Source organism: Ictalurus punctatus, chromosome 22 (assembly GCF_001660625.3).
Source record: "Ictalurus punctatus breed USDA103 chromosome 22, Coco_2.0, whole genome shotgun sequence".
NCBI lineage: Eukaryota > Metazoa > Chordata > Actinopteri > Siluriformes > Ictaluridae > Ictalurus > Ictalurus punctatus.
This window is the reverse complement of record NC_030437.2, coordinates 10,509,108-10,522,479: the sequence shown is the minus strand read 5'-3', so window position 1 is coordinate 10,522,479 and position 13,372 is coordinate 10,509,108. Positions and strand designations below refer to the sequence as shown.

Genomic DNA, 13,372 nt, shown 5'->3' with positions numbered 1-13,372 from the left:
GAGTTTTCTGGCTTTTCTGGTGTGTCAGGGGACATTCAGTTCACGCAGAAGGCCATGTGTAAAGAATGACATATATAGAACCGCATATTGGAAAGAAAGAAAGAAAGAAAGAAAGAAAAAAGAAAGAAAGAAAGAAAGAAAGAAAGAAAGAAAGAAAGAAAGAAAGAAAAGTGAAAAGAAAAAAAAAAAAACAGGGTCAGCAAACCATATGGGACTACACCCAGACAAAAACAGGACCCTGTGATAAAACATGGTTTCATGTTATTTATATGCTTCCATCACTATGATAATTTGTCCTCTTCATTGTTGGTGAGGTGATCCACTAGAGTTCTTTTAACATCAGAAAATCTTTGCTGCCTCCTTCAGACAGCGTGCTCTGAGCTCACTCATGTCTTGCCTCTCATCACAGCAGAGATGGATGTAAAGTGAAGTAAGAGACCATTTATGCTGGAGCTATCACTTACTGTAGACCCCCCCCAAAAAAAAATAAAATAAATAAATCTTATGCTATAAAATGACCGTCACTATGGAGTTAAAACAAATTATATCATCTGGCGCCCTTCTAAGAGCCATTCCATGCTGTGCAGGTCGCAAGAACCTACTACATGATTGTCTTCCTTTCCTCCAGTTCTCTGTTCAAGCTGCCCCCACATCGTCATGCCTCAGTCTTCCGGGTGCTCTGGAGCCTTCAGCGAGTCAGTGCGTTAATTGCTGAAAATGGCACTTATGGCACCTTCTCCACTACGTAGTTAGTGAGTGAGAACAGTCAAGAGACTGCTGTGCAAAATCAGCTGCAAGAAGGGTTACTGCTAACGCTGGCTTGAAGACCTCGGTGTGAAATACAAACATAGACACGGGCTGGAACACATGTAATTGGCCAGGCGTGATCAATCCCTCGAAATGACCAAATGTAATATAGAAGAAGTACCAGCTCTAACAAGAGCGACAACGGAGGAATTTGGTTACACATTTAACCCTTAAATGTATACCTCAGGGTACTACTGACCTATGACCTCACCCCCCCCCACACACACACACCTCTGACTCATTTATTTAATAAGTGACAAACAGAACCAAAATCTAACAAAACATACTTTATTATTTTGTAAAATAGATTGACGGTTTAACCCTATCAAATGTTGTTCATATGTATTAGTTTGCAAACAACCTAAAGTATGTACAAAGCGCTGGTCACGCATTAAAGGGTTAACAAGGATGGCTATACGAAGAAAAACAAACCAAATGACTAAACGATTAGAAGAAACGAGGTCGGTAACAGTCTGACTCCCTGGCCCTTCATGTGTGGGGGGTTGGAGACACGGGGGCAGGAAGCACATTTCTGTGTATTTCCTCTCATAACAGGAAGTGCCTGATGGCTTCCCCTTCACAATGGCTTCGCTTCTGCTTCCCGCCTCCCGGGCTTGCTGTTTTCCCCAGGGGAGTTCTGCCGGTGGACAGAGACAGAGAGGACGAGTAGTCATTTGTCACCGTGCCGTCCCCCACCCCTGTGTCCCTCACGCTGGATCATCCACATACTGCAGGCAGACCCTGGAGACCCATTCTCCTGCGCTGCCCATTTACACATGTCTTAATTGGAGGTGTGCACGCTTAAGCTCGACAGTGAAGCCTTTTGTATGACTATGTGCCTTTATTTATGCTGACTTCAACACCATCTCTATACCCTTCTGGATGACCCACATTTGAAGAGAAAGGGCACTACTAAGTGCACAAGAAAATGTGTGCGAAGCGGATTAAAGTATTAAGGGTGAGCTCTATAGAGTGAATTTAGCTTGATATAACACACTTCAGTATAATGTGTCTTAATTGCCTAACTGCCAATGCCTCCTTTTTCATTTAATAATGTAAATCGTAAACTAGAAGGAAATGTGTGAAAATCAAATATAAATGGTGGGCTAAAAGAGGAAGGCGCGCAATAATAAGAAAGAATAACAGTTCGTGCAAGAGGAAGTACATAACTTGCGGAGATCCAATTCAAAGAAGAGTAATTTGGAGAATTTGTTGAAATAAAGGGACTTCAAGAGGAAGAAGAAGAAAAGAAGAAGAACAAGAAGAACAAGAAGAAGAAGAAGAACTAACTGCGGTGCATTTTTTTTTGGAGGAGACAGACGCAGAGGAAACGATCAGAGGAGCAAGGTGAGAATCGGAGGAAGGTGAGTAGGGGTGACGGGATACCCAGAGGGCCTCATTATTTTCCTGCTGTTAATTTCACTCAAACTGTTTCACACCTCACCACTGTTGATTGGAGAGATGTCTCTGTTGTCACGAGTGCTGAGATCCGGCTCTAGCTCAATGCCATCACTCCATCATGGAGCGCAGATGAAGAGAGACTGTACTCAAGGTAAAGTTGAAAGTCTTAGCTAAATCATTTAGATCTGAACGTGGTGGGGAAATGATCGTGTGTAGGGGAGATAGATAAACAGATAATGCGAGATGTTCAGGACTTGCATTATGTATAAGCTATAAGCACACTGAGTATTGATAATTATTGTGGCTTTCTCCAATTTTACATCACTTGTTAACACTATATGTCCTGTTAAGGTGTTGTGTTATGTAGATGAGGTTTCTATTCAAGCTATGTCTTGGAGATGCCATGGAAAGGCCTTTGTGCGAATGCCATAATGCATTTGGTCCAGCATGTTAATTTATTGGGAGAAATAAACTGGAAATGCTACGAGAAGAAGCATTAGTGGTGTTGCTGATCCAGACTGAATGGTTACACCCCAAAATCTCAACACCTAAAGTACAATTAACAATGTGAATTGATTTGGCAATGAAGATTCATTTTTTTCCAAATGCAATGCAGCATGAAGTAACTCCATTACTTCTGCAGTAACACGCCAAAAATGTCTTCTCCTTCTTCTTCTTGAAGCACAATGGGTCAGCTGCAAACCATTTATCCTTTCTATGACTAATGACATCCCTTATCCTGCCCACTGCCATCAGAGGCCACTTCCTCCCTGGCCTCTCTTGACCTGACCCAAGTTTGTCTCACCACCTGGCCAGATGGATCACAACCCTGAATTAGCCACCCTCCATTAGGCCCAATTACAGCCAACTCCGATGCGGCTGCTTCCCGACTGGCAGCGAGGCACCTCACTTAGAATGATTCCATTTCATTCAGCTGTGATCCGATGTGAACTTCTCATTTACCCTTTGTTTCGGAGAATCTTTATGAAAATGAACTGCTGCAGGATCGAGAATTCTTACCAAGGGAGAGACGGGTAGCGAGTTAGCATGGTGGCTAATGCATTTTAGCACACAGGGAATCCTTTCATGTTGATGCGCCCGGGGAAAGTGTTTGAGTGGCCGGAGGGCAAGTAGCCAGGCCTCGCACACTAATGCCCTGTGTGGCCGTCTGGGCAGTCAGTCAACTGGCGATGCTCTGGGGAAGTGTTTTTGATGGTGGTGGAGGTGGGGGGTCCAAGTGGCCGCCCAAGGCGATGAGGGTCCGGTGCCTGCAAGCAAGGCACTGCAGGCAGGGTGGCCAGCTATATACACTTGCCACTCAAATAATGGTGATATAAGACATAGAATGATGTAAAAAGACATCCATAACCATGTTTTTCAATATTACAGCTTGTTTTTGTTTAGTTCTTTTGGGTTTTTTTTTTTTGGGGGGGGGTTCAGCAGGGGTGGAGGTGGGTTATCTACAGTAGAATTTCCAGCTGAAAACTTAGCTATTGTGACAAATTAAACAAATTTAACCATTAACTTTTTCTCTCAGTGATAAAACTGTGGGGACTCGTTGAGGAACTGGAACATCAAACACTGAATGTGATGGTATTTGCATGAAAACCCTGCAAACATCTCAAGAATGTTGCACCAAAGGTAACACCATTGAAGCGGGTAGCTGTTTATTTTCCTTTGGTATGGAAAGATTTCCTTAAAGGGGAAGTGAAAATATGCAAAGGCCCAGCCATGACTTCAACAAATTGAGAGCAGAGGGGAGGAAAGAAAAAAAGGGTTGTGAGTCAAAGGTCCTTCATTCTTGTCTTGTGATGTCTGTCTTCATGGTTTCCTTGTATCACACACAACTCTGCACTTTGATAGAGTCAGTCAAAGATCTGGTTGGGGGAAGGATGGCTATCTTTAAAGATCTTTGATAGGCCTCATCTGCACACAACCTCTACGTACAGATTATAATAATAATTTTTGACAGTCTAAAGATAATACTGCAGGTTTTTTATTTAAAATTTTTTTTTTTTTACCATTCCTATAGAAGTATCACTATCATTATAGTTTCATCATTAGTTTTATTGTCAACAAAACCATATTAGTGATAAGATGTGAAGCTACTTCCTCTTTTCTAAATAAAATCCGAAAAGTTTCTCTGGTTTTCTTATTGCCTCACTTTGCCCTCTCTTTCTCCCTCTTGATCTCAAGTCCCGGAAAGCTGTGGCATCGACTCTCATCAGGTGTCCTTCCTGTATCAATCTCTGATCTTGAGGGAGGGGAGGGAGAAAAAGTGAGAGAGTAAGAGAAGGACAGCAAGAGAAAGAAGGAAAGAGAGCAGTGATAACACCAGGACAGGATGCATTCTGTGCAATACGATAGCCTCCCCCAAAAACATCCTGACCTAGACCATGCATCCTTCTTGCTCTCGTTCCTCTTTCCTTCTCTCTCCTCTTCTATTGTGGCTATTCATCAAAGAAACTACGCCTCTGCCCTGACCACTTCTACTTCATTGTATCATCTCAACACATCTATTAGAAATGATTATTGTATGCGTGACATACGGTGAAGAAACAATGCTTTGAAAGAGTCTTACTTAAGCTTTTTTTTTTTTTTACTGTATTAATCTTCAAATAAAGAAAGAAAGAAAGAAAGAAAGAAAGAAAGAAAGAAAGAAAGAAAGAAAGAAAGAAAGCCAGTAAGCAGGGCTTCTAAACAGAGTTGTGAAATTATTCAAAGATTACTAGGGATGTATTTTTCCCCAGCAGTCAGAAGAGAAGAACACGAAGAGACTGCTGGTATGATAAGGGCTTTGACTCATTTGTGTGAATCTTTGCTTCTCCGCCATGTGCATGTGAGCCTCTGGTTTCCTCAGGGGGGAGAACTCACTCAACCCACGAGTGCCAAATGACTAATGCCACCGTTCCCCTGCCGTCTGTGCCGCCTGACACACCCATTACTTTCCACTCTCCTCTTCCTCTTCTCTCCCTCACTCCTCCTCGACCCCTCGTTCCGCCTTCAATAATTGATCAGCCCTTCCCAAAGTCCAGACAGCAGTCGTTAACTGGAGTGTGGACCCGTTCCATGCCATCAAAACGCTTGGCTACAGTAAGTTACAAAATGGTACGTTTATATATATATATACATATACATATACATATATATATATATATATATATATATATATATATATATATATATATATATATATAAAACATACAGTCACAATAAGTGAAACCAATAAGAGTCTCTCAAGACCTCACTGCCTTTGACAGATTGCCCTCTGAAGGCACCTTTAAACTCCTATTTCTCTGGCAGCCGCCGAGCGTAAATATCAGACGCACAGAGAAGAGAAGAGCTCATTGATCTTGCTGTAAAACAAGTACCTATGTTACTGGCACCACTATAATCGATACAAGTACAGAATTTGTTAGATATGATATCTGTCTGTGTTTGCAGCCCTGACTGTCTGGTGTCTCATGTCCTGAATGTTTAGGTCATGAAAAGACTCCCTATTACTAAACTACATTTAATCCTAAATTCAAATGAAATCATTCAGAGGATCAACAGCAAAACTTAGCTATGGCTATATAATTCCTCCCCCTGATCATAACGATTACAGTCATTTCATTGTGTTTGAAGGTCACATCATTACAGACAAGCATCTGTGGACACGTGGAAAAATACCAGGTTATAAAAGATAAAAACAATAAGTGCAGAAAGGCCACATAGGCCACTTGCATGATGTCATGCTGAGGGCTCATATCTCATCGGTCTCCACCTACAACCTGATCTGTAAAAGGAAAACTACTGGGCCAAGTGGTACGGCCCCAAAGATCCGCCCACCTCCCAGTTTCTCTCTCTGCGTGCCTTAGAGGTTGTTTGTCTGTTTGTTTGTGCTCCCCTCCCACTCTGTACCCACCCCTGCTAAAATAATCTTCCACTGCCATTAGCTACAGCTGGTGGCACGTCGGCCACGGGCCATATGAAGGGTGTTGCGAGCTGCTGGGGCTATTTTTAAAGGATCGTTTCAGTTTGAACGCACGCCACTCCTGAAAACTGTTACAACGTATGAATTCGGTCTTACTGGTGTCTGGTGCGCCTTACCTGTCTGTTGCGTTCGTCCATAATCCGCGTGATCTGAATCTTTTTTCTCCCCATTGTCCCGTTTCTTTCTTCGCTCTCTTCTTTCACCAAATGACTTTATGGCCTCGACTCTCTTTTTTTTTTGTTGCTTTTTTTTTGTTGTGTTTCCTCAAACCAGGCTTTCTTCTCTGTACTTGCTCCACTCAATTCAAAGATTCCAGCAGCTGTACCTGTGATAGAGAGAGAGAGAGAGAGAGAGAGAGAGAGAGAGAGAGAGAGACAGAGAAAAGCTTTATGGCAGATAGTCAAGACTAAGAAAAAAAAGAAGCATAATCTCAGCACATGGGATGGTGAATAAAGACAAAAGGATCTGTCAACATTTTTTGCGAGAGCGCTCTGTTTTTCACTGTCGATATCATGCAAATCAGAGCCAGCACTTCGGTGCTCTGACTACGAGGGGAGACAGCACTGTCACACTCTCTCCACAGTCGCACAGATTTTTGACAAGGTTTTACGAAGTGACACAAACTTAACGGCTCTAATCACGCACAATGTAATATTTATGCCGTGCTGAACAGCACGTGAATCTAGTTTCCGAGAGAGGAAAAAAAAAACGATTCCTAGTCTCGGAAAAACGCTACCACATGTATTACAAGTTGCAAGACAGCGACTCAAGGGAAAGATGATGTAAAGAATGATTTTTCATGTGATCCAGCAGTTGATTTCCGGGTGAAGCAGACTGATTTACCAAAGCAATTCTGGTACTTGCAGGTCTTATAAAGAGGCCCAATGCCAAAAATGTCCGTTTCGAATTTGTCCTGCAATACACACTTGGTAAGTCTATCTCTGCCGTGATCCTGTAATCACTTCACGGCTCATCTCTCACGCCGAGACCTCCTCGGATTGAACGGGCTGCCCTGACTCGAGCAGCTAACCTGGCTTCTCCGTAAACTGTCTTGTCTTCGAGACGTACATGTATTAAATGAGCTGGCAAACACGAACAGTGCGAGCTATCTTTTGCATGTGTATGTGTGTGTATGCCAAGTGCACCTCCCTGGCACTGTAAAGTAGGCCAACCCAATTCATCTCAGGGAGGAGCAGCAGAAGTGTTGTTGTGTTTTCTTCTGACAGTAGAGGTGATAACGTCCCTCGTTATGCAAATGAGCATCCCATTATTTAGGCTGGGTGTAATGCAGCGAAGCTGTCAGCGGCGTCGCATTAAAACCCCTCCATCGTTCACTTTCTTCTTCTTCTTCTTCTTCTTGGTTTTTTTCCCCATCTTCTTCTTCTTCTTCCTCCCTCGTCCCTTCTTCTTTTCAGGTCTTTCTGAAAACACGTTTCCAGGCGGCTGCCAGAACGAGTCAGAGGCATTGATGTCGCTACGTGTGAAAGATGTGTCACTCTGTCTTCCCCTCTGTCTACATATCTGTCTCTCTCTCTCTCTCGCTCTTTGATAAGCAGATTTCACAAACTTAAGCATGAGACGTTCGCACAGGCGAAAACTCGCGCGGTACTTCCTGTTTGGTGTTAAAATGGTGCATTCGAGTCAGAGTTGTAAGGAGAACGTCTATGTCGCCAAGGTGAACGCCATGATTATTTCGCTTTTGTAGCGTTCAATTCTGTCTCGGTGTTCTCCATAACATCGCACCATGTGGCTACTTCATAGAATTCTACACCCGGTTATTAAAATCTCTCATTACGGCGTCAAAACCTATTCGTCAAAGACGCGCATTCTGCAAGACGCAGGAAAATTCAGTGCTGTTAATAACCAGCCGGCGTTTGTCTTCTGTGGTCTCTGTTAATACCCGGCGACGACGTCAAGCTTTGTGCGAGCTGTTAGCAAGAGCGTGTCTTAGCACCTGCGTGGCGAAATTAAAGCTAGCATGGTGATTGTCTGAAGGACTACTGTTGAACAAGGAGCAAAACAATCTGCAGACAAGCTGGTGATAATGACTAGATTACTGGGTAAATATTTACCGAGATGCAGTCGGGAAGCTGGCGCGAGCTGCCCGTGTTCGCCGGTCTCGTTCGTGCTTGGCCTAGCCCAAAGCTCGAACGATTAAGCAGCTAACTAAATCAGAGAGCGTGCTTTATGTTTGCATCACTCGAAGAAACACTCGCGTTAATTTGATCATCTTTCTTCTTCCTGGTTTGTTGAGTTTTAGTAAAAATCCTTTAGGGGTAGTAATATTGTAAAACAGTTAGCGTTTGAAGCCCAACACACACACACACACACACACACACCATGATTATCATCATTTTAGATTACCACAGATGAGCGCAATTCAATTTACACTAGAACGATGAACTACTGTGTAGACATGAGAACACCTGGTAAAACAACTCTGTCAACCCCACACACACACACACACACACACACACACACACACACACACACACACAAACACACTGGGAAGACCGATCCCTGATGAGAACAAGCACTATGTAGTGCTGCTTGTGTATGTGTAACTGGGTGTGTAGATAGTGTGTGTGTGTGTGTGTGTGTGTGTGTGTGTGTTTCAGACTGACAGACAGACAAAGATAGAGAGAGATAGAGATAGACAAGGACACACAGAGTGAGAGAGAGAGAGCGCCAATTTGTTAAGCCAATTTACTAATCCATGTCCAAAGCACATGAGGAGAGAGAGAAGGAGGAGGAAGATGAGAGAGAGAGAGAGAGAGAGAGAGAGAGAGAGCCAAGAGTGAGATCCTTGGCTTAGTGTGAGAGAGGTCATAGTGGATGCCATAAGACAGCGATGGAAGCTTAGTTTGATAAGCTGCCTCCTTATGTAAGTGTGACTGCAAGGACAGCAGAAACGAGTAAAACATGAAGAGAACATGGGAGAAACATGAGAGAGGATGATAGAGAGAGAGAGAGAGAGAGATGAGTGGGTCTCTCGGGAGAGAGAGAGAGAGAGAGAGAGAGAGAGAAAGAGAGAACTGCTGCTGCTGACCCTCCCATCTGTTAACTACGCCTATTTTCTTCTGCCACAAATAAGAATGCTGGAAAGGAAGCGAGTGAGAGGGGAAAAAAGAAAGACAAAGAGAAAAAGAGCGCCAGCACAGAGATGTAATGAGCTGCTAGGCATTTTTCTCTCTCTTTCTTTCCATTTTCCCCTCTCTCGATGAGAACTGGAGCTAAAAGGGCAACGGGTACGAACAAAAGCAGGCACGATTCTGGGTCGTTTCATTCCCAAGTGTTCCACTTAGGGAGAAGAAGAAAAAAAGAAAAGAAAATGACGCTCAATTGTATTTGTCAAAGTCTTAAAAGAGTGAATATGATTCCTTGTGCTTACGTATCAGATCCAGGCTGCCGCGTTTCCGTGTATTAGAGCAGTGTATTTGGTTAATGAGCTGTAATGAAGCGTCGTTGCGGCAGCTACACGTTGGTGTTGTATCGCATTACAGTCCTAATACGCAGCACATAGAGGTCGAAACCTTTCAATCGGGATGATCAAATCTCCAGTGGTATCCTGTGTCGGCCATGCCGAATACCTGCTTCCCCGTCTCAGCTTGCACTGTCACCACGGTCGTCTCCCTCGCTCTCCCGCACATCTGCAGCATATTTGGTAATAGCATGTGCTTGAGAACAGGCAAGTACCCTCTATCCTCACAGGGAAATGTGGTCGCCGAGATTTGAAATAACATATTACAGTTCAGTAAGTAAACCTTTTAGGAGGTGTGCGATATATTAAATAAACCCCCACACTTTTCAAATAAACTCCCATTTCCTTGAAGAGACCAGTAAAAAAAAAAAAAAAAAAAAAAAACGTCTTCAATGGTTCTTCCTGAATAATTTGCGTGTTAGGACAATCTCTAGTCAAGGCTCACACTTGGAAGTCTTTTTTCCTCTTCTCGCATAATCCCAGAAGCACATTTTCTTCCTTCCGTAACTGTGTTTATTTTCTTAGAGCCGGTTTTATTTAATGCACTTATTTGCAGACAGGCAGCTGTTTATCAGCGATAGTTAATGGTGCACGGGGAGACAGGCGGGCCGTAGCGAGTGGATCCTGGGAGGCCTATTGTCTCTGTAATGTCATTACATGCACAGACTCTTGAGCGTTGTACTGGCTGCTTGGGGGAGATACGAGCTCTGACGAATGGCTACCATTGCTGTCCATCCAACACGCGATGGGATGAGTGACCTAAACTGGAGATTCGGCTTGGCGGAACCGGGCTTTCGGAAATGTGGGCTGTCGCAGCATGACGCTTTACCACCTTCTGAGCTTAAGGAGATTGTGTGTGTGTGTGGGGGGGGGCTTTAAGCAACGTTGAAATACTGCAATAAAGATAAATCGAGTACATGAATTCTCTTTGGTCCCCATGTTGTTTAGCAGCAAAAAGATGAACATGATGCTAATATGTATAACAAGTATAACAGACACAGTTTCATACACCAGTATTTCAGGACTGGTCTTACCTTCGAGCACGACTGGACAGAGCAACAGGAAACACACGCAGACTCACACAAACACAGAGCCTGGAGGAAGGACGTGACATCAGCAACCACAGACAATCAAAGGTGTAAAGGTGCTTCCTTTCCTAAACTGTTCCAGAGTGCACAAAATGGGAACCAAAACTCCTGCGCTTCCTTCTCCCGGCCAGAAAAGAAGAGACGAACAGAAAGAAAGAGAGTTGAGGCCGCCGCCGCCGCCACTGACCGTAACCAAACGGCCACTTTCTGATGCGAGTGCTGGAAGCGAAGGATTCTGGGCCAAGAAGGCAGCAGAGTCGACAAAGTCGACGCACGAACCGTCTTCCAAGACTTCCACTTACTATGTGACATCACTGCATTCATTTGACCAATGGATTTGAGTCTCAAGCTCACACACCTCTACTGTTTTTATGGCACTCATAAATATCTCACCCATGGCACGAAAAAAAAAAAAAACCCTGAGAAACGCCACAATATGTGGCTTGATTAGCGAATATGTGAAATTATGGATGAACTGCACTTCGCAGGGCGATATTTGGTGAATAGGTCTTTTCAGTTGCTATGTAAGATTAGTGCATTCGATGGAAAAGGAGAGGTTTCATTTACACCACACAGAGTGTTCTTTCATGGTTATTCCACTGCAAGGTTTCGCTCCTGTCTCTCTCACAATCAGCTGTGGACTTTTTCTTTTTCTTTTTTAAAGAACAAAAACCTCTCTTTAGAAAATAGCTCCAGGCCGCCCAGTGTTTTATCAAATGAGCAGAAGATGTGACATGTTTATCCTGTGCTTTGCAATAGTTTCTGAGTCTGTTTCAGCAGCCAAGGACTTGTTGAGTTCAAGCGATTGTTTTTAAATGCAGACAGAACAAAAGTAAGGTGAATTCAGAAGCTTCTCTTTATGATCTGAGCTTAATAAAGTACGTGTCGTATTTATCTATCTGAAATGATCAGTCCTGGAATATGGCCTTGCACTGGGGACATGTGTCCACACAAAGCAGCAAAAGGGGTGGACGGATGAAGGGGTGCTGACAGACGTCTTGTCGCTCGCTCGCTCGGTAAACAGTGAGTGTGGCCCAGCGCGAGTCAAACTCCAGGTGAGAGCCGTCTGTCAGTTAGCCAATGCAAAGCCACCCAAGGACAACGTGGCTTGATACACACACGTGTCAGGGATGAAGCAGCTGCTCATCACCGAGATACGGAGCGTGTCACTGTCCGCCTGAGACAGTTTTCTGGATGCAAAACAATATTCTGCAAATGTTCCAAGAAGAACAAAGGAAGTGTTTGAAGTAAAATGACTAAATATTAAGTCGTGTCTGCCATACACGTGACTGAACATGTGGATGAGTTCATAAGACAGTGGAAGCATGACATATGAGTGTACAAACTGTATAGGTTGGTTGGGTTTTATTAGGGGGGGCACAAAAAGGAGAAGGTAAGAAAAGCCATGGGCTGTGGGAAAGAAATCACTGCGGTCCTGATCAAGGAGAAGAAGAAAAAAAAAAAAAAAAAAAACCCCACTGAAGTTGCAATTAATGGTAATATTTTACAGGAACATAGTGATGCATTGGTGATTTGACTAAAGAACCACAATCGGGCGTTTGAGTTCTTCTCCTCACACATCTGCAAGAGCAGAGCTGTGTTTATCAGCAAATGTCTAACCACTACCACGTCATGCACAGTGGCTCCAGATCCAGGTGCAGCCATAGCCCTGCTGGAGGCTTGCACAAAAAAAAAAAGAAAAGAAAAAACAAACAGTAGAAAAGTTAGGACGCTATGGGTTCACGTTTGATCAGCTAACAAAGCTGCACGAAACATTTGAAACAGTGAATAGAAAAGATAGGAATAAATACAAGCAGGAGCTTGGTGAGTAATCCCCCCCCTGCACTAACACAGCCCTGAGCCGTGTCACTTGGAAGAGATGAGGCCTGGCAACATCGGCCAATTACGTTATCAGCAGAGGATGAGAGCATCTTATGATGTTAGCCTTGTTCAGGGGTCGGAGGGACATTGAGGGGCTGCGGCATGTCCGCAGGCTCAGATGATCCTCTGATTATTTCATCGCGCTTTTACTTGTCGCGCGCTTCCTCCTCGGCCCCCTCACCACCTCGGCGTTCTAATCAGACTAATTAAAAGCTTTGTTCATTTGGAGCTCTCCGATGACAATTTGTTTCACCCTACCCTACAGCGGTCCTGTGAAAAAGAGAATTAAATTTGATCTTCTGACAGCAATTATTAAACGTTCCCTCCTGGCTTCAATTAAGCCTAGAGGCTAACGCGGCTGAGAGACTGAGAGCGGGTGCCAACGTTCAGTACCTCCTTCTCACTTCTGCCTCTTCTTTTCCTTTTTCTCTCCCCTTTATATCGTTCTCTTCGTTTTTTTATTTTCTCATGAGGCAAATATATGTACAGTAAGCCACTGAGGCACTTGATATTGAAGTGTTTTACAGAAATTGAGTTTTTTTTTTCTTTCTTCCCTCTGATGCCTGGCCAAGAAGTCAGAGAGAGGGAGAAAAGGGAAGTGAAGCAACCTCCTCTTATATCCCGATCAATCAGCATGTTCAGTCACTGCACAGTTCTTTTTTTTTTTCTTCTCCTATTGAGTAATTCAGTAAAGATGGTAAAAGTGCCTTTTACCAGAAGTTTTGCTTTAGTTGCAAT

The 13,372-nt window shown here is 43.6% G+C and overlaps 1 protein-coding gene across 9 annotated transcripts in view; it reads right to left on the bottom strand.

Moving 5' to 3' along the window:
- The window catches only part of mef2cb (myocyte enhancer factor 2cb), a 68,157-nt gene that overhangs the window by 29,788 nt on the left and 24,997 nt on the right, over positions 1-13,372 (bottom strand). For all 9 annotated transcript variants that reach the window (XM_047150050.2, XM_053674332.1, XM_047150046.2 and 6 more), the window contains one exon: positions 6,301-6,509. In XM_047150050.2, coding sequence (XP_047006006.1) covers positions 6,301-6,354 — 54 coding nt within the window. In that variant the 5' untranslated portion in view covers positions 6,355-6,509. The remainder of the gene's footprint in view (positions 1-6,300; positions 6,510-13,372) is intronic.